We start from the raw sequence: 22,706 nt of genomic DNA, 5'->3' as shown, positions 1-22,706 counted from the left end.
AGAGGATTCCAGAATGATAACTACACACGGAAATCCTGAGATGGGAGGAGGAACCTACATAGCTTGGCTGGGATGCAGATTTCCTGCAAGTAAGGCAATCCATGCTGAGGAAAGTGTGGTCAAACACTTACCTCATCCCGTTATAGAACAAGTTCTTATAGTCAACATTTACTCTAGTGATATTTTCTTTTGTGAGGCGTTCAACAGAGAATAACCGGCTCACTTGCCGAAAACCAGGAGCTTTTTTCTTGACATACTCCCTTTCAAAAGCTGGCAACCAAAAAACCTGTAAGGAGAAACAGGAAGTCTTTCAGTGGATAATCAGCTGTCTAGGTACAAACAGATCCTACACAGAATGGGAGGAGCCCCATTCCAGCATAGGAAACAGTTTATAAGAAGCAGAGAGATTCTAGACCTTGGTGAAAGAGTCAACCTCGCTAATACTGTCTAATGAATTCTTATAAAGTGGCTTTCACCAGGGTTGTTCTGGAGCTGAGTTTTCCCAGTTAACATCATGGAACCAAGGGTCCTCCATGTCACCACACTAGGTAAAGTAGGTATGGAAGAAAGGTTAGAATCATAAACACCTCCTCTGACTGATACTAAAAATCATCTTTGTGAGAGGTTATTTCCAGCCAACAGGGAAGGCTATTATGACTCATCTGTGGAAATAGTTCTATTTGCAAAAAAACCCCACATATTTGTTTCTTTCATAGCATTCTTCCATATTCTGAGAATTTGACATTTGGAATGACTGCCCAAATGCAGAGTAGCTTCTGAAAAATATGATGAACAAATCTCTGCTCAAATAAGAACCAGATGTCCTTTCTATATTATTAATGAAAGCCAAGTCCTCAAAGTCTTAAGTGTTCCATGCCCTTTCTAATAGATGTATATTGGTGATGGTGCAGGTCACATCATACAGCCATTAAACACATATTCCCTTTTAACAGAGGGGTGACATTTCATTTGGCTTTGAATAACAAATAGACTCAGTGTTTTCCCCCACTGATACAAATTTAACGGGGTCATTCCTAGATTGCCAAATATAGCTAGCTGTATAAAATAGTCATCTTCATTTTTATAGGGAGCAAAATTATTTAAGGATCCCAAGGAAGAGCTACAAGGTAGGTCAGATTCAACTGCTATGGTAGTGGGACATGTACCCACCCACCAACCTCTACCATAAATACTGAGATAGACATACCAGACGTTGCTCAATCTGAGAGTCAAGGATTATGCTTACTACATGGCGGACATACAAAGCTCGGAGAGAATGATTCGGTGCAGGGCCATTAAGATCAAAGATCACAAACTTTTTTTCCTTCTGTGCAAGTTCCAATAATTCAGTTAGCTTTGGAATCTTCTGATTTCCTGCTCTTTCCATATCAGCCTCTGATAAGGGTTTCATACCAAAAAATGGTTTGATCTAAAAATACATAAAAGAAAACACTGACTCCCATCAAAAGCATTTTCCAATTCTCCTGCTTTTAGCCCCACACCAATTACCATTTAACCCACCCATCACGCCCTCTGAAATACTGGTCCTGAGATAAGAGTTGCCAAGAAAAGAAATTAAATGTAATCTCCATAGGTAATCATGGTACTTGGAAGGATTTATTCTATATTGTAGAACCTATATTGTTGATTTAATCTATATTGTTGTATTTGCACTGAAGGTCTCCTCATGTTCTTGTCTTAAACTTCCTTTTCAATCTTTTTTTCTATAATTCTCCTCAAAGTATTACAATTCCTTTTCAGTTACACTGGCTTCCCACACATACTCTCACTGTTCAGGTTGTGTGTAATGAAAAGAAAGTAGGCTTTGTCTTCAGACTGAATTGGACTCAATCCCAGTGCTGTCACTCATTTGTCTTCCTTACCATATCCATCTGTTAAAACACTACCCTCAAACGGCAAAACTCAGTTTAAATGCTACCAACTTCATGAAGTGTCCACTTAAACACTCCTAAACTAAAAAGACTTCAACGGTGTTAAGCCACAGTGACCAACTTTTATGCCTTTGCAATTGTATGTCTCATCCTGCCTTCTAGTCATTTGTATATATCCTAGATCAGATTCAAACCCTAGCTTCATGTACTTCTTGCTGTGCAACACTGGTAAAACTATTTAAAATGTCTTAAGTTTTCATTACCCTAATATAAGATGGAGAAGGGGAGAGTAATATGTGTATTTCTAGGATTATTTTGAAGATCAAATATAATATTTATATTATATTTACCAGGTCTAGCAGCATGTCCAGTACACAGAGAAGTGCACAGTTCATAATAGTTCCCTCACTCTCTACTGCTTCTACTGGAGGGCAGCTCCCTAATGGCGGGCACTGTCATAATTTCTTTGCCGTACACAGCATTTCATTTTATTCCTCAGTTCATACATGTATTAGCATATTAATATAAGTACTTTCATTGTCATTTGCCAATTTTAGATCATTTGTGTGTAAAGTCAGTGATTAAACACTGTCTCTCAGGAGAAGGACACAGTAGCCACACCTCACATATTCCCAAGACTAAAATAATATTTTTCTCTATACAACTTTATCTTCTCTCTCCTTCTCACCCTATTTCTTTTCCTTCCTTTACTTCCTAAGCAACCTGTCCTTTCTCACCATTTTCTCAAGAAAGAATCAATCACACTGAACACTGTTCCCATGCTATACCTGAAGGCAGATTATAAGTGTGGAATTAAACCCTTCTACATCTGAGTTGAGGTCTATAATTAAAGGTTTTCTTAATCCTCAGGAAAACAGAAATTTGCTTTGAAATACAAGATTTTGTTAGATTCTATCAGATCTAGACCAACTGATTCACTTGTTAGAACTTTGTGCGGGGGGGAAAAAAATTGTTAAAAGAACAGGATGGGAAAGATCAAGAAAGGATTTAAATAGCCCAGCTGTGCATAATTTTTTCAAAGTTCTGGAATGGGTTAAAAAAAAAAATAAGAAATGCACTGCTGCTAAGTCACTTCAGTTGTATCTGACTCTGAGTGACCCCATAGACGGCAGCCCACCAGGCTCCCCCGTCCCTGGGATTCTCCAGGCAAGAACACTGGAGTGGGTTGCCATTTCCTTCTCCAGTGCATGAAAGTGAAAAGTGAAAGTGAAGTCACTCAGTCGTGTCTGACTCTTAGCGACCTCATGGACTGCAGCCTACCAGGCTCTTCTGTCCATGGGATTTTCCAGGCAAGAGTACTGGAGTGGGGTGCCATTGCCTTCTCTGAGAAATGCACTATACAAGAGCATTTATTACTGAAGCCTTTAATGATAAAGTGGATGAAAAACATAAAATAGCAAAACTATAGAGATTAATCAATAGAAGAGTTTAAAACTAGATTTCGGTAATCTCTAAACAGCATTATGAGGTAGATCTAATATCTGAAGTAAATTGAGTCTCTTTTTTATATTGGGTTGGCCAAAAAGTTCATTCCAGGTTTTCCACATCATAGAAATATTTTGGCCAACCCAATATATAAAACAGGCATTCTTATTCAGAAAAATAAACTGGAACAGGACAATGCCAGTTTAGATTATCTCCAATATAAACTTGAACATTTTCAAAACAATACTAAAAGACCCTTGGTTCTCTATGCCTATGCTTAGAAAAATTACAAGTAGAAGGGCCATCGAATGATCCAATGTATTGTACTGGTTTAGAAGTCTGAAAATTTATAAATTCGGCCCAATGATGCCACTTAGAGGGAAACAATACAACTCAACAGACAATTATGAGAACTGCATATAAGTATCAATGAACAGCAATACAGTTTTCTTGTTGATATAGGTACCTTTATTATTAATCTCACTACCATAAAAAATCAGATTTCTCAGAGTACTAAAACCAAGAAGCGGAATTTTCTAACAATCCTAAGTCCTTTTCCATGTCCTTTTCTATAAATGACATAGGAACACTCCTTTCTTCTCTACGGCATATTCTTATTGCTAGGAATCTACTTTGCAAAAAGAACCAGCAAAAGAAATGCACCACAGACAAATAACTGTCAGGAGTCACAGAAAATTCTATACTCATTATCAAATTATATCTGTGGACATTAGTATACTGATTTTAAAAAATAATCAGATAATTATCCATGGTACTTAGCAACTGAACAACAAAAACCAGAATCCCTGAGGGGAAAAGAGGCAGAATAATTAGAGTCAAACTCGTTAAGAGTTCACATTGACTCTATTGACACTGTTGCCTAAAATCGTGTTAATGCTGAAGTTGGAGCAGATTTAAGTCAATTTTGCTGTGGTTGTTCAGTTGCTAAGTCATGTCTGACTCTTTGGTGACTCCACGGACTGTAGCCCTCCAGGCTCCTCTGTCCATGGGTTTTCCCAGGCAAGAATATTAGAATGGGTTGCCTTTTCCTTCTCCCAGGGGATCTTCCCAGCCCAGGGATCAAACCGGTGCCTCCAGCATTCCTATACTGGCAGGCAGATTGTTTACTACCGAGCCACCAGGAAAGTCAATATAACAAGGATTAACTATCTCTTGTATGTCTATTTTACATGTTTTTTAAAAACACCAAAACTGAGATGGTGGTCCTCTACCAATATCTGTCAGCTATTAACCAAAGAGTTTCACCTTATTTTCTAGCACTGCTTAACCTGTATGTACTCTCTTTGGTTCTATCTTTATTTTCTTTCATGTTCCAGCTGATAAAGATAACCACTATTTATTAATTTCACCAGAGAAAAATCAACAATTTACCTGAAAAGTTATGTTTCTATCATTTATAGAAGGCCCACTCTACTTTCTCAAGTCTTAAACAAAAGATCTTAAGGATATTCAGTAATCTCGTAACCTAACTTGAAATTCTAAGACTGACTCTGTAATTCTATTCTCAGTTTCTAAGGAGAAATTTTAACTCCACAAAATAACAGTTCATCATACAGAATTCAGCAAACTTGCTCTGTGAAGGGCCATACACTAAAGATTTTTGGTTTTGTTAGTCTCTGTCACAACTATTCAACTCTATTATAAGACAAAAGCAGCCATAAACAATTTGTAAGTGAATAAGCATGGCTATGTTCCAATCAAATTTTATTTATGGAAATCGAAATTTAAGTTTTATATAATTTTAACATGTCAGGAAACATTATTCTTTTGATTCTCCTTCAACCATTCAAAAATACAAGAACCATTCTGAGCTCACAAGCTGTACAAAAATAGTGGGCTGCATCTGAACAGCAGGCCATAGTTTGCAAACCCCTGGATCCAGGTCATGACATATTAGCTAAGGAGAGACATAATTTAATGAGAGATTACAAATTAACCAAACTTATCCATCGTCAAATACTAAAGATGATTAAGATGATTTCTGAGATTAACTGGATATTAGAGAGTATAGGTAGCAAGCTTTTTTGAAATAAACAGGTTTGTGTAAGTCAAGTCTTGACTTACACACACATCTTAGAACCATTCTCACAAAACACAGGAAACAAAAAGACCTTTAGCAATCTCTAAATATTTCTTCCAGATCATCAAAATCTGTTTTTGAAAATAAAATGGAAGGCCATAGTCCAAGGGTACTAATTTAACAACCTGACACACACCAAAAAGTCTGCCTAATAATGTCTATTCCCTGAATCCAAGGCTTTTTATCTTTGGCTTAGAAAAACATGCAATCTTAGCAAAACTAGCCTAATAATCTTCAGACCTTAACACTAGGTTCATCTTTCTATTATATGGTACCATATTCAATGTAATCCCTCTTGCTAACTTAAAATATCCAGTATTTTTTTTTAGTTGGAGACTAATTACTTTACAATATTGCAGTGGTTTTTGTCATACATTGACATGAATCAGCCATGGATTTACATGTATTCCCCATCCCGATCCCCCCTCCCACCTCCCTCTCTACCTGATCCTTCTGGTTTTTCCCAGTGCACCAGGCCTAGTTGATTAATTACCAAACACTAACTTTCTCTTTTTCATATTACCATTCACTAATATCACACTCTTAATACAGCAACTGCATTATCCTAATCAACAAAGGAGAATCTCATCATTTCTATAATTTGAGAACTGCCCATACATGGAACATATCTTTTGGATGCCCCTAAATCAAATCTTGGTTTAATGTTATTTACTGTTAGTTAAACTTAAAAATGAAAAAAGGTAATAATAGGTCAATTATGCAATTTTTCTAGACTCTCTTATAGAATCCCAAGTCCATTACCAAACAACAAACTGGCTCAATTGGCCAGAATCATGGCTCTCTCTAGGACATATGGGATTATTAAATAATTGTTTTTTGCTTTTCAGGTGGCTCACAACTATAGAACGCTACAGGGAAAAAGATTTTTAATCTCTTCATGCTAAGTCGGTTCAGTCGAGTCTGACTCTTTGGATCCTATGGACTGTAACCAGCCAGGCTCCTCTGTCCCTGGGATTCTCCAGGCAAAAATACTGGAATGGGTTACCATGCCCTCCTCCAGGGGATGTTCCTGATCCAGGGATCGAACCCACATCTCTTGTGTCTCCTGCATTGACAGGCAGGTTCTTAACCACTAGCGCCACCTGGGAAGCCCAACCTCTTCAGTCACATCAAAAATGAATAATAAACACACATATTACTAGATGTTTTGCAGCTCCCCAAATAAACTGCTGTGCTAAACTAGAGCTCCACTTAGAGGAAATGTTTTGGCAAACCATACTAAACAGAAAGCTCTGACTAATGCCCTTAGACAAGGGCCTCTTATAGAGAAGACAGACCAATGTATTGAATTCAAGAATTCCATCATTAATGCAAACATGGTAATCTTAGAAAAATGTATTCTCTCACAGTTTGGAAGCCAGAAGTCTAAAATCAAGGTGTTGGCAGGCCCATCCTCACCCTGTTGGCTCTGGGAGGAAATCTGTTTCTTGTCTCTGTAAGCTTTAGGTGACTGCTGGCATGCCTTGGCCTTCTTTGGCTAATAGCCATATCACTCCAATTCTTACCTCCATGATTACATCACTTCCCTTCCCTGTTTGGTCACTCTTATGTGTACATCTATTCTCCCCTTGTCTCTTCATTACAACAATATGTGATTATATTTAGGGTCCACCCAAACAATCCAGGATAAGCTCCTACTTTACAGATCCTTAACTTAATCACATCGTTTGCCTTTATGATAACAGTCACAGGTTCTAGGGATTATGGTGTGACTGTATTTTTTTTTTTTTTTGGTGTCCCCAATCAACCTACTATACCAATTTTATCAGTAACAACTATTTGTGTAAGTAATACCTAAATGAAGTGAAATATCCTTGATCTAGCAGTAGAAGATTTAAAAAACGTCTTGGGGTGTAACAATGAATGTTTGTCATGACAATTCTTTTTTGAAAAGTACATAAAACTTCAGTAAAGTGAGTTGTGCCTCTTGTATAACTCCTGTAGTTTTTTAACATGTGGGAATCAGGCTTTTTGACATTAACTCAAGACAAGGTTAAATGTTCTATAGGGCTGTTGCATCCTTTCCAATTGCAGGACTCCCCAAACCCTCAGAAAACAATATCTGCTTCTAAAGAGACTGAAAAAAATAGCATATTTCCTAGGAAACAGCCCTCTAAGGATAGTGAGCCCATTACCAGGAACTGAATAATTCAAAATAATTATCAAAAATTTGTCTTTTACTTTGGCTGATATAATAAATATATAATTTATTACAGTAAAATAAATAACATAGCCCAAGTTCTTGGAATTACAACAAAACAATTTAAATTCTTTAGCCTGAGAAGTAATGGAAAATTTTAAAAGCCCTATATTAACTTTTGACCCACTAGCACCACCATTTGTGCTGTAGCTCCATGGGGTGGATGGTGTCTATTGAGGCAATTACAATCACTCGCATTGGCCTTGGTTCTACAGCAGTGGATGCTACTTGAAGAATTTTGGTAAAATTATTAGTGCCATTAACTGTACATTTTCAACAACACTGAGAGAGAAGAAATAAGTATAACACACATATTTGCCTACTAAGCCCCATATACAAGACAATCATTCATTCAGCAACTTGCATTGTGTGCTCATAAAACACAAATCATGCTCTCAAGACATGTACAGTTTAGAAAGGGAGATAAGACAGACAGACAAATAAAACACGACTTAAGTTTCCATCCAAAGCTCTCACTACCTACCCATTTTCTTGTCTTCTTCACAAAATAAACAGTCATTCCACTTAAGAAAATAAAATGATAAAAGGTCCATGACAGCAGCCACTGAAAAATGACCTTCTTAGAGTTGGACTACAGTAACAATAAGACAAAATTTGCAGAAAGCTTCAAATGCATTATTTAACTTGACCTCAAAACTTTCTATTAAACATGAAAAACTGAAGTTTAAAGGAATGTTACATGCCTAATGATTCAACTAACAGGGAAATGATAAGTGACACCCAACTGTTCATGAACAATTCCAGGCAAAAATTCAGTCCTCGTGCTAAGACTCCTTTCTTGGGTGTATTATTTCCCACTATAGGTATCGTGCTAGAATGAGGGTATTCATTACCAGTAATGAGTGATATGGCAAGATTGTTCTGGAATGTATGTTAACAAACTACCTTCTTTACCAAGAAATCTTTTTATGGAAAGAAAAAACTGAACTAAACAGTGTGTTTAGTGATACAGCTGATATAAGGTATTTGGCTGCTCTAGAATAATAACAATTAAAGACAAATAGGTGGGTAGAATAAGTTATAAAAGATATGAGAGAAAGTGAACTATGTTTACTTTCAGTACAGTTCAGTCGTTTACTCGTGTACATCTACTTGTAACCCTATGGACTGCAGCACACCAGGCTTCCCTGTCCTTCACCAACTCCCAGAGCTTGCTCAAACTGATGTCCATCAAGTTGGCAATGCCATCCAACCATCTCATCCTCTGTCATCCCCTTCTCCTCCTGCCTTCAATCTATCTCAGCACCAGTGTCTTTTCCAATGAGTCAAATCTCCGCATTAGGTGGCCAAAGTATTGAGGTTTGTCTTCAGCATCAGTCCTTCCAGTGAATATTCAGGACTGATTTTCTTTAGGATTGACTAATTTGATCTCCTTGCAGTCCAGGGGACTCTCAAGAGTCTTCTCCAACACCACAGTTCAAAAGCATCAATTCTTCGGCACTCAGCTTTCTTTATACTCCAACTCTCACATCCATACATGGCTACTGGAAAATCCATAGCTTTGACTAGATGGACCTTTGTCATATGCTGCCTAGGCTAATCATAGTTTTTCTTCCAAGGAGCAAGCATCTTTTAATTTCATGGCTGCAGTCACCATCTGCAGTGATTCTGGAGCCCCAAAAAATAAAGTTTATCACTCTTCCATTGTTTCCCCATCTATTTACCATGATGCCATGATTTTAGTTTTCTGAATGTTGTTTTAAGCCAACTTTTTCACTCTCCTCTTTCACCTTCATCAAGAGACTCTTTAGCTCTTCTTTACTTTCTATGATAATGGTGTCATCTGCGAATCTGAGGTTATTGATACTTTTCCTGGCAATCTTGATTCCAGCTTGTAATTCATCCAGCCCGGCATGTTGCATGATGTACTCTGTATATAAGTTAAACAAGAAGGGTGATAACATACACCCTTGAGTTACTCCTTTCCCAATTTGGAACCTGTTATTCCATGTTATTCCATGTTATTCCAGTCTGTTATTCCATGACCAGTTCTAACTGTTGCTTCTTGACCTGCATACAGATTTTTCAGGAGGCAGGTTAGGTGGTCTGGTATTCCCATTTCTTTAAGAATTTTCCACAGTTTGCTGTGATCCACACAGCAATGGCTTTGGCGTAGTCAATAAAGCAGAAGTAGGTGTTTTTCTGGAACTCTCTTCCTTTTTTGATGACCCAGTGGAGGTTGGCCTGGTTCCTCTGGATTTTTTCTAAATCCAGCTTGATCATCTGGAAATTCTTGGATCATGTACAGTTGAAGCCTCACTTGGAGAATGTTGAGCATTACTTTGCTAGCATGTGAGATGAGCGCAACTGTGCATTAGTTTGAGCATTCTTTGGCATTGTCTTTCTTTGTGAGTGGAATGAAAACTGAACTTTTCCAGTCCTATGGCCACTGCTGAGTTTTACAAATTTGCTGGCATATTAAGTGCAGCATTTTTACAGCATCATCTTTTAAGATTTAAAACAGCTCAACTGGAATTCCTTCACCTCCACTAGCTTTGTTTGCAGTAATACTTCCTAAGGCCCACTTGACTTCACATTTCAGGATATCTGGCTCTAAGTGAGTGATCACACTATTGTGGTTATCTGGGTCATAAAGATCTTTTTTGTACAGTTATTCTGTGTATTCTTGCCACCTCTTCTTAATATCTTCTGCTTCTGTTAGGTCCAACCATTTCGGTCCTTTATTGTGTCTGTCTTTGCATGAAATGTTCCCTTCGTATATCTAATTTTCTTGAAGCGATCTCTAGTCTTTCCCGTTCCATTGTTTTCCTCTATTACTTTGCACTGATCACTGAGAAATGTTCTTATCTCTCCTTGCGAACTCTGCATTCAAACAGGTATATTTTTCCTTTTCTCCTTTGCCTTTAGCATCTCTTCTTTTCTAGCTATTTGTAAGGACTCCTCAGACAACCATTTTGCCTTTAAGCATTCTTTTTCTTGGGAATGGTCTTGATCACTGCCTCCTGTACAATGTCACAAACCTCCGTCCATAGTTCTTCAGGCACTCTATCAGATCTAATCCCTTGAATCTATTTATCACTTTCACTGTGTAATTTTAAGGGATTTGATTTAGGTCATACCTGAATGATCTAGTGGTCTTCCCTACTTTCTTCAATTTAAGTCTGAATTCTGCAATAAGGAGCTCATGATCTAAACCACAGTCAGCTCCCAGTCTTGTTTTTGCTGACTATATACAGCTTATCCATCTTTGGCTGCAAAGAATATAATCAACCTCATTTCGGTTTGACCATCTAGTGATGGTCAATAGAGTCTTCTTTTATGTTGTTGGAGGAAGGTGTTTGCTATGACCAGTGCATTATCTTGGCAAAACTGTTAGCCTTTGCCCTGCTTCATTTTGTATTCCAAGGCTAAATTTGCCTGTTAGACTCCAGGTAGTGCGTGACTTTCTACTTTTGCATTCCAGTCCCCTATAATGACAAGGACATCTTTTTTGGGTGTTAGTTCTAGTAGGTCTTGTAGGTCTTCATAGAACTGATCAACTTCAGCTTCTTCAGTATTACTGGCCAGGGCATAGACTTAGATTACTGTGATATTGAATGGCTTACCTTGAAAACGAACAGAGATCATTCTGTCATTTTTGAGACTGCCCCCAAGTACTGCATTTTGGACTCTTTTGTTGACTATGATGGCTACTCCATTTCTTCTAAGGGATTCTTGCCCACAGCAATAGATATAATGGTCATCTGAGTTAAATTCACCCATTCCAGTCCATTTCAGTTTGCTCTTGCCATCTCCTGTTGACCACTTCCAATTTGCCTTGATTCATGGACCTAACATTCCAGGTTCCTATGCAATATTGCTCTTTACAGCATCAGACTTTACTTCCATCACCAGTCACATCCACAGCTGGGCGTTGTTTTCACATTGGCTCTGTCTCTTCATTCTTTCTGGAGTTATTTCTCCACTCTTCCCCAGTACATATTGGGCACCTACTGACCTGGAGACATCAATTTCATATCCTATTTTTTTGCCTTTTCATACTGTTCATGGGGTTCTTAAGGCAAGAATACTGAAGTGGTTTGCCATTCACTTCTCCCATAGACCATGTTTTGTCAGAACTCTCCACCATGACCTGTCCGTCTTGGGTGGCCCTACACAACATGGTTCATAGTTTCATTGCGCTAGACAAGGCTGTGGTCCATGTGATCAGATTGGTTAGTTTTCTGTGACTGTGGTTTTCATTCTGTCTGCTCTCTAAGGGATAAGGATAAGAGGTCTATGGATGCTTCCCGATGGGAGAGACTGTTGTGGAAACTAGGTCTTGTTCTGATGAGCGGGGTGATGCTCAGTTCAGTTCACTGACTGTGTTGCACACAAGGTTTTGTCTGTGCCCTCCAAGAGTCTGTTTCCCCAGGCCTGTGTAAGTTCTGGTGGCTCTATGGTAGGGTTAATGGCAACCTCCTCCAACAGGCCTTATGCCACACCCAGGTCTGCTGCACCCAGAGCCCCCGCCCCTGCAGCAGGCCACTGCAGACCCATACCTCCACAGGAGACACGCAAACAGTCAAAGGCAGTTTCGTCTCAGCCTCTGTGGGGTCTCCTGGTGTGCACAAGGTTTTGTTTGAGCCCTCTGAGTGTCTCTGCTAGGTATGGGTTTGATTCTAAATGCAATTTTGCCCCTCCTACAGTCTTTGCTCTAGTTTATGATAAGTGAAAATAATGAATGTGGTATCACTTAAATGCATTAAAGTTTTGACAAAGTTGGTTCAGAAATAAATTCATTTAAAATGTTTTAAAGTCCTCTGAATCCTTTACCAACAAATATTACTGCAAGACTGTAATTCAATTTTCTGTTTGTAAAATGACAAACTGATCATTCAGTATTCAATCTTCTCCTTAAGATATGGATTAAATCTTTATTTACATGTGGGTCATCTATCCAAATAGTAGAGGTCCTATCAGTTCAGTTCAGTTGCTCAGTCCTGTCCGACTCTTTGCCACCCCATGAACTGCAGCACGCCAGGCCTCCCTGTCCATCACCAACTCCTGGAGTTTACTCAAACTCATGTCCATCGAGTCAGTGATGCCATCCAGCCATCTCATCCTCTGTCATCCCCTTCTCCTCCTGCCCCCAATCCCTTCCAGTATCAGGGTCTTTTCCAATGAGTCAACTCTTCGCATGAGGTGGCCAAAGTATTAGAGTTTCAGCTTCAGCATCAGTCCTTCCAATGAACACCCAGGACTAATCTCCTTTAGGATGGAGTGGTTGGATCTCCCTGCAGTCCAACAGGCTCTCAAGAGTCTTCTCCAACACCACAGTTCAAAAGCATCAATTCTTTGGCACTCAGCTTTCTTTTTTTTTTTTTTTTTTTTCATTTATTTTTATTAGTTGGAGGCTGATTACTTTACAATATTGTAGTGGTTTTTGTCATACATTGACATGAATTAGCCATGGATTTACATGTATTCCCCATCCCAATCCCACCCTCCCACCTCCCTCTCCACCCGATCCCTCTGGGTCTTCCCAGTGCACCAGGCCTGAGGACTTGTCTCATGCATCCAACCTGGGCTGGTGATCTGTTTTACCCTAGATAATATACATGTTTCGATGCTGTTCTCTTGAAACATCCCACTCTCGCCTTCTCCCACAGAGTCCAAAAGTCTGTTCTATACATCTGTGTCTCTTTTTCTGTTTTGCATATAGGGTTATCGTTACCATCTATCTAAATTCCATATATATGTGTTAGTATACTGTAATGGTCTTTATCTTTCTGGCTTACTTCACTCTGTATAATGGGCTCCAGTTTCATCCATCTCATTAGAACTGCTTTCTTCACAGTCCAACTCTCACATCCATACACGACCAGTGGAAAAACCATAGCCTTGACTAGATGGACCTTTGTTGGCAATGTAATGTCTCTGCTTTTTAATATGCTATCTAGGTTGGTTATAACTTTCCTTCCAAGGAGTAAGCATCTTTTAATTTCATATATTTCCCCCCCCAAATAACTGTGTGCTTTGGGCTAACTTTGGCATGCCTGGTATTGTTTTTAAATAAAAACAAAAACTCCTCATTTCTGAAGGAACTTAAGTCCTTAAAATTGTTACCTTCTGCTATTTTTATTTTAGAACATTGTATTATTGGTCTGCTTAATAGAGATTAAAACTACAAACATTTATTGTTCTCAAATACTTAATATTCTTACATGACCAACCCACTGCAATTAACATTTTTTTGTATCAACTTCCAAAACATGACTCTAATTTCAGAAATACAGAACTCCTTGAACAACACAGGAGTTAGGAGTGCTGATCCCCACACACTTAAAAATCTAACTATAACTTTATAGTCAGTCCTTTTTATCCAGTTCTGCATCTGCAATTCAATGAACCACAGATGGTGTAGTACTTAGCATGCACTTTTTTAATCTGCATAAAAGTAGACCTATGAAGTTCAAGCCCACGTTGTTCAAATGTCAACTTTAAAACTACTAAATACTTCTGCAACCCAAATTATGTGCCATCTCTTAGACAGCAAAGTATCAAAGGTTGACTTCTTCATACTATACAAATTATAGTTCTTACAAGCAAAAAGGATGCCAGAAACAATCAGATATGTTTGCTGCACTCCATATTACTTTTAATCTTGGCACTATTCCTTGTTTTGAAATCTTTGTTAAGTGTATGTTTATCATTATAAGCAATAGTCAAATGGTTTTCCAGAGTTGGCTGTGTCATTTTGCATTCCTACCAGCAATGCATGGGAGTCTAATTGATCCATATTCTCTAAGGCTTTTTAAAGTCATTCTATAGATTTTACAGTAATATCTCATTGTGGCTTAAACTTACATTTCCTTAATGATTAATTGAGTATCTTTTCATGTGCTTATTTGTCACCCATGTGCCATCCATTCATCTTTGGTAAAGTAGTTAATCAAATATCTGGCCATTTTTTAAATGGCTTAATTTCTTTTCTGAATTTGAGCTTTTAATATATTCTACATAGAAGTCCTTTGACAGATATGTGATTTGAAAATACTTTCTCCCAGTTTGTGGCTGTGAGAAAACAATGTATTTCACAGGGCAAAAGTTTTTCATTTTGACGAGGATCAATTTATCAGTTTTTTTTTTAAGGATCATGCTTTTGTTGTTCTAAGAACTCTTTACCTAATCCAGAGTCACTGCAATTTTCTTCTACACTTTCTACCAGAAGTTTATGCTGAACAAGAAAAATAAAAGATTTTATTTTTTAGTGCCATTTATTCATTCTCTGGTGCTCTTTTTTTCATGTAGATTCAAGTTTCTGACCTACATCATTTTCTTTCTCCCTGAAGAACTTCTTTTGATGTTTCTTGCAAGGTAATTCTCTTGGTGACAAATTATGTTTTTGTTTGAGAAAGTCTTCAGTTCTTTAATTTTGAAGAATAATTTTGCTCAATATATAACTTTAGGTTACTGGGTTTCTTTCTTTTAACATTATAAATAGTATATTCTTTTCTTATTTGCATGGTTTCTGATGAGAAGTTTGGAGTAATTATCTTTGATCCTCCATAGGTAGGGATTTTTACCCCACTCTTTGGATCCTTTTGTCTTTGGTTTTCTGCAATTTAAATATAACATGGTTAGATATACATCTTTTTAGTATTTATCTTGCTTGATGTTGTCCGAAGCTCCTGGACGTGTGGTGTTCAATTCACTTACATTTTTTTTGTTGTTGTTTTAAGGAGAGGAGTGACAGCTTCCAAGATCTTTGCATATCAAAGTTGAACTGGAAGTCCCCTCTGATTAGATTAAGGGTGTTGGGGGGGAGGTTTCTATAAATAATGACTTTGTATTCTGTGTTCACCCTAAACTCACCTATTAATTCTTGGGTATTTTTGTAGATTCCTTAGTATTTTATATATAAACAATTAGGTTCTCTGCAAATAGAAATGGTTCTGTTTCTTCCTTTGCAATCAGTATGCTTTTTTTTTCTCTTATTGCACAGGCTAGGACTAACAACATGATGTTGAATAGAGTGATGAGGCATGCTTCCTTTTTCCGGGTCTTAATGGAAATGAGTTCAGTCTTCCACCATTTAATATAATGGTAGCTGTTAAGAAAGTTTCTTTCTATTTTCAGTTTTCTGAGAGAATTTATTAAGACTGGATGTTTAACTTTATCAAATTATTTTTCTGCATATATGAAGATGATTATATTATTTCCTTCTTTGTATATGTTATTATTGTAAAATTTACTGATGTTCAACTGTGAACCAGATTTGCATTCTCAGGATAAAACTCTTTTGGTCATGACATATTATTCTTTTTATATATTACTACATTCAGTTCATTAATATTTTGTTGAGGACTTTTACATTTTATCCACAAGGGATATCATTCTCAAAATTTCTTCAAATGCCTGGAACTTCCCTGGTGGTACAGTGGCTAAGACTTCATGCTCCTGATGGAGGGGACACAGGTTCAAGCCCTAGCATGTCCCATGGCACAGCCTAAAAAATATTTCTTCAAATGCCTTTTTAGAGATCTGTTATCACAGAAATGCTGCTATCATAAAAATGTATTAGAGATTATTCTTCCCTCTTCTATTTTGTGGAAAATATCTGTAGAATAAGAAATAGTCTAATTTCTTCTTTGTGCATTTTGTAGAAATCATCAGTGGATATACATCACCAAATGGAATTTTCCGTTGGAAGTATTTCTACTACAAATTCAGTTTATTTAATAGATATAATACTATTTAGGTTATGTACTTCTTCTTGAGTGATTTTAGGTAGTGCGCATCTTTAAAGAATTGTTCCATTTCATCTAAGTTGTCACCTTTATTAGCACAGAGTTGTTCATAGAAAATGCTGTGCTGTGCTTAGTCGCTCAGCCGTGTCCAACTCTTTGTGACCCCATGGACTGTAGCCCGCCAGACTCCTCTGTCCATAGGGATTCTCCAGGTAAGAATACTGGAGTGGGTTGCATGCCCTCCTCCAGGGGATCTTCCCAACCTAGGGATCAAACCCAGGTCTCCAGCATTTCAGGCAAATTCTTTTCCAGCTAAGCCACCATGGAGGCCCAAATCCCAACTGACTAGAGATTTATCAATTCTGTTGATCTCTTTAAAGAATACATTTTTGTTTCGCTGATGCTTTCTGTTTCTCTGTTTCTACTTCATTGATTTCTGTTGTTTATTATATATTTTCTTCTGTTCATTTTTTGCTTAATTTGCTCTTCTTTTTCTAATTTCTTTTTTATTTATTTATTTATTTTGTTAGTTGGAGGCTAATCACTTTACAATATTAATTTCTCAAAGAGAAAGCTTAGATTATTTATTGGAGACTATCGGGTGGAGAGGGAGGTGGGAGGGGGGACCGGGATGGGGAATACATGTAAATCCATGGCTAATTCATTTCAATGTATAACAAAAACTACTGTAATGATGTAAAGTAATTAGCCTCCAACTAATAAAAAAAAATTAATAAAAAATAAATAAATAAATAAAATAAAATAAGCAGATAATCCAAGAGTTTTTCCTCTAAGCATTGTTTAGTTGTAGGCCACCAATCTTAATATGCTGTATTTTTATCTTCTTTCAGTGCAAAGTATTTTCTAACTTTCCTTGACAATTATCTTTTACCTATGGGTTATTTAGAGGTTTTTTCTTTTTTTTAATATTTGGGAAGTTTCCAATTTTAACAAAGAACCAAACAGAAATTCTAGAGTCAAAGAACTCAACAAATGCAGTAGAATTCACTGAAAACAGAGTAGATCAGATGGAAGAGAGAGTAAGTGAGCTAAGACAGGAATCAAAAAATACTTTGAGCAGAAGAGGAGAAAGAACTAAGGATTTTGAAAGTAAAAAAAAAAAATCCCTGCAAGAGCTATCAGACTCTATTATGAGAGCCAACATAAGAATAACAGATACACCAGAAAGAGAAGAAAAAGAAAGAGGGCAAAGCAAATAATAGCTGAGGAATTCTAATCCTGGGCAAAGACCAAGACTTACAAACCCATGAATTTAACTGAATATCTTATTATCTCAACGCAAAGACATTCTCCAAGACTCATTATAAGGAAGCTATCAAAAGTCAATGATACAGAAAAAAATGTTAAGGACTGCTGTGAGGGAGTGGAGGGGGAGTAACCTAAAAACACCACCACCACCACCACCACTAGACAATCATCAAATTTCTCAGCAGAAACTCTACAGGCAAGGAAGGAGTAGAACGACACATAGAAAATATTGAAAGCTAAAAATGCCAGAATAGTCTATCAAGCAAAATTATCCTTCAGATATGTAGAAGAAATAAAGGCTTTCCTAGATAAACAAAAGCTGAGGAAGTTCACCTCCATTAAACCTGCCCCACAAGAACTGTTGAAAAGAACTCTTCTATCCGAAAAGACAAAAGTACACAAAACTCTGAGTAAAGTGATAAACAGGATTAGGAAAATGTAACTCTATTTTAGAAAAGGTTTAAACATTTAATTACAGCATAAAAGTTAAAGGAAAAAAAAACACTAACACAAACTAAAGCTACTGTATTTCAGTAATGAACTAACAGCATAAAAAGAGATAATTTCTGGCAGCAAAATTATAAAAGGGGAAGAACAAAAGGATAGGACCTGTATGAGTAAATGAAGATAAATTGCTATCAGTAGAAAAAGGACTTTAATTATGAGATACTTTATACAACCTCATGGTAACCATGGGGTTTCCCCAGTGGCTCAGTAGTAAAAAATCCTCCTGCAATGCAGGAGAAGCAGGTGACGCAGGTTCGATCCCTGAGTGGGGAAGATCCCCTGGAGGAGGAAATAGCAACCCATTCCAATATTCTTGCCAGAAAAATCCCATAGACAGAGGAGACTGGAAGTTTACACTCCACAGGGTTGCAAAGAGTTGGACATGACTGAGCAACTGAGGTTACCACACGCAAGGTAACCACAAAATAAAAACATTTAAAAAGGGGGAAACTGAGCACACTATCATGGAAAACCACCAATTTAAAAAGCTATACAAAAAGAAAGCTATACACAATGGTACTGATTAACTTATTTGTAGGGCAGGATTAGAGACACAGATATAGAGAATGGGCTTTCGGGGTGACTTTAGAGAGTAACACTGACATACATACATACACTGCCGTGTATAAAACAGATAGCTAGTGGGAAGCTGCTACATAACACAGGGAGCCCAGCTCAGTGCTCTGTGAAGACCTACAGGGGTGGGATGGTCCGGGGGTAGCTCAAGTGGGAGGGGATATAAATATATACTTATGGCCGATCTGCATTGTGGTACAGCACAAACCAACACAACATTGTAAAGCAATTATCCTCCAATTTAAAATAAAATTTTAAAATTGTTTTTAATTTTTAAAAAAAAAAGCTTTACAGAGAGATTGGCCAAGATGACAGAGTAGGAAGACCTTCAGCTCACTTCCTCTCATGGGTTCACCAAAATTACAACTATTTAAAGAGCAACAATTGATGAAAAGACCAGAATCGAGCAGGAAAAAAAATCTACAAGTAATATATAGATAAGAAATCATGAGACATATAGGAGGGGTGAGGTCAAAGTCCCTGGTGGGCAACCCACAAATGAGAGGTTAACTGCAATTATAGAAGTTTTTCCCAAGAAGCAATGGTTCTGAGTCCTACATTGGGCTCCCCAGCCAAGGGGTCCTGCACCAGTAAGATTAATCGCCCCCCACCCAGAACATTTGTCTATGAAGGCCAGCAGGGCTTACTTTGGAAGACTCAGAGGACGGTGGGAAATAGAGACTCCATTCTTAAAGGGCAAACACAAAACTTCCCATGATCCAAGGCAGAAGCAGAAATTTGAAAGAAGCCTGGTTCAGACCCATTGGCTGATCTTAAAGTTTCCCAGAGAGGCAAGAGATAACTAGAACTTATCCTGGAGGCAGACACTGTAGCAGCCATTTTCAGGAGCTCATTCTACCACATGGACATTGATGCTGTCAAGCACCATTTTTCAATCCTCTCTCCAGTTTATTAGCACTGGGACCCAGCCCAACCTACCAGTCTGTCAGCACCAGTATTGGGACACCTCAGGCCAAGCCAACTACCTAGGTGGGGACACAGCCCCACTCACCAGCAGGCAGGCTGCCTTATGACACCCTGAGCCAACAGGTGACCATGACACAGCCCATACACTAGACAGGCACTAGTCCCAGGACCTCCAAGGCCCTGCGGCCAGAGATCCTAGAACCCAGCTCTGCCAGCAAGTGGACTGGCACTAGCTCTAAGACTCAGCTTCAACCACTGGTGGGTGGGAACCATCAACAGGATCTCTTGGGCACAGATCCTACTGACCAGCAGACGAACACCAGCCCCAGGACCAGTGTAGCCCCAGAACATGCCATGGCAGGCCCTAAAGCACATATCAGCAGGGCCTAAGGCACACATCAGCTGGGCCTAAAGCACACATGAGCAGGCTGTTACCATCCTAGGACCCCCTAGGTCACAGCCCTACCCACCAGAAGGCCAACACCAATTCTGAGACACATTGGGCCCCTCACCCAACTGCCCCAGGATACAGCCCCACCCACTAGTGGGTTTACAAAAGCTTTTGGACAGCTTGAACTTCATAGTCAGCTGTGTAAGAAACTAGCTCCACACAACAGCAGGCCACACCAGCTCTAGGACCCACAGGACCCTGCATCCAGAGATCTCAACACCTGACTCTACCCACCAGTGAACTGGCACTAGCCCATGATGGCCCAGGCCCTGGCCACAATAGCAAGTCACATTAGCACCAAGATACCTTAGACTTCTCAGTCAGTCAGTTTGGGATCAAGTCCTACCCACCAGCAGTCTAGTACCAATTTTGAGACACCTCAGAAACCACAGCCAGCCATGTCAGGAACCAGTTCCCCCACTAGCAGGCCAACAAAAGTAGTAATATCAAGTTCACCTGCAATAAGTATTAAGGGATATAAAACAGAAAGAAGTAAAACATAACATCAAAAACCATGCAGAAAGAAGACTGAAATTCAGGATTATTAAAATGTATTAGAAATTAAGAGATTAGAAACTTCAAATAATCACACACACCATTGCTGTTATAAACCTCACAGTAACCAAAAGCCACAAATCTACAACAGATACACACACAAAAAAAGAGAAAGGAATCCAAACATAACACCTAATGCAGTCATTACATCACAAGGAAAAAGGACAAAAGGAGATGAAAGGAACAAAAAAGAACTATAAAAATAATTAGTATAATGTTATTTAGTCACTAAGTTATATCCAACTCTTTTGTGACCCCCCCACGGACTGCAGTCTACCAGGCTTCTCTGTCCGTGGGATTTCCCACGCAAAATACTGGAGTTGCCATTTCCTTCTTCAGGAGATCTTCCTAAACCAGGGATCAAATCCGTTATCTCCTTCATTGGCAGGCAGATTCTTTACTGCTGGGCCACAAGGGGATCCTGGTAATTAGTATATACCCATCAGTAATTACTTTAAATATAAATGGACTAAATGCTCCAACCAAAAGACAAAGAGTGGCTGAATGAATACAAAAACAAGACCCATATATATGGTACTTACAAGAGATTCACTCCAGATCTAAAGACACACACATAGAGAAAGAAGGAGGTGGAAAAAGACACTGCATGCAAATGGAAACAAAAAGCCAGGAAGAAACAGAAAATATCAACAGACAAATTATCAGTACTGAAGATGAATCATTATTAAAAAAAAAATTCCCAACAAAATCCAGGATCACAGGGTTTCAATGTTGAATTATATCAAACATTTAGAGAAGAGTTAACATTTATCCTCCCCAAAACATTCCCAAACACTGCAGAGGAAGGAATGTTTCTGAACTCATTCTATGAGGCCAGTATCACCCTAATACCAAAACCAAAGATAGGACACATACAGAAAAAGTTACAGGTACAAAAATTCTCAACAAAATATTAAAAACTGAATTTAACAATACATTAAAAGATCCATACACCATGATCAAGTGGGATTCATCCCAGGGACATAAGAATGCTTCAATATCCACAAACCAAACAATATGATACACCACAATGACAAGCTGAAAAACAGAAATGATATGATCATCTCAATAGATGCAGAAAAGCTTGTGACAAAATTCAACATCTATCTATGATAAAAAGACTCTCAACAAAGTGGGTATTAAAGGAACATATGCAAACATAAGAAAGACCATGTATAAGCCCACAGCTAACATCATATCCAAAGGTGAAAAGCTGAAAGCATTTCCTCTAATTCAAGATCAAAACAAGGATGCCCACTCTCACTGCTTTTAGTCAACATGGTATTTGAAGTACCAGCTACAGCAATGAGAGAAGAAAAGTAATCTAAATTAGAAAGGAAAAACTAAAACTGTTTGCAAATGACAAGATACTATACAAACAAAATCCTAAAGCCACCAAAAAACTACTAGAACTCATAAATAAGTAAATAAATTTAAGTAATTTATTATAAATAAGTAATTTATACAATTTATAAATAAATAATTTTTGTAAATAAATTTATAAATGAATCTGGTAAAGCTGCAGGATACAAATGAATATCAGAAAGAGAATTGAGAAAACAATCCCATTTATCATTGCACCAAGAAGAATAAATTATCTAGGAATAACTAAGGAAGTAAAGAATTGACCTCAGAAAAATAAAAGATGTTGATGAAATAACTGAAGACAATGCAAACAGATGGAAAGATACACAGTGTTCATGGATTGGAACATTAAAATATTGCTAAGATGACAATATTACATAAACCATCTACAGATTCAATGCAATTCCTGTCAAAATATCAATGGCATTTTTCATATATCCAGAACAAATAATTTAAAAATCTGCATGGAAACACAAAAGAGACTGAAGAGCCAAAACAATCTTGAGAAATAAGAGAAGAGCAGGAGGAATAAAGTTCCCTGGCTTCAGACTACACTACAAAGCTACAGTAATCAAAATGATATGGTACTGGGACAGAAACAAATACATAGATCAATGGATCAGAATAGAGAGCCAAGAAATAATCCCACACATATATATCCAAAGAAAAGGAAAACACTCTT

The 22,706-nt window shown here is 37.9% G+C and overlaps 1 protein-coding gene across 5 annotated transcripts in view; it reads right to left on the bottom strand.

Annotated features, from left to right (window-relative positions):
* The window catches only part of LOC110150627 (glycerophosphodiester phosphodiesterase domain-containing protein 4-like), a 142,010-nt gene that overhangs the window by 45,238 nt on the left and 74,066 nt on the right, over window positions 1-22,706 (bottom strand). For all 5 annotated transcript variants that reach the window (XM_070457261.1, XM_070457259.1, XM_070457260.1 and 2 more), the window contains 2 exons: window positions 1,208-1,429; window positions 132-286 (listed from right to left, as the gene is read on the bottom strand). In XM_070457261.1, the coding sequence (XP_070313362.1) occupies window positions 132-286; window positions 1,208-1,429 (377 nt within the window). The remainder of the gene's footprint in view (window positions 1-131; window positions 287-1,207; window positions 1,430-22,706) is intronic.

This window comes from Odocoileus virginianus, chromosome 28 (genome assembly GCF_023699985.2).
Source record: "Odocoileus virginianus isolate 20LAN1187 ecotype Illinois chromosome 28, Ovbor_1.2, whole genome shotgun sequence".
Taxonomy (NCBI): domain Eukaryota; kingdom Metazoa; phylum Chordata; class Mammalia; order Artiodactyla; family Cervidae; genus Odocoileus; species Odocoileus virginianus.
This window is presented reverse-complemented; position numbering and strand designations above follow the sequence as displayed.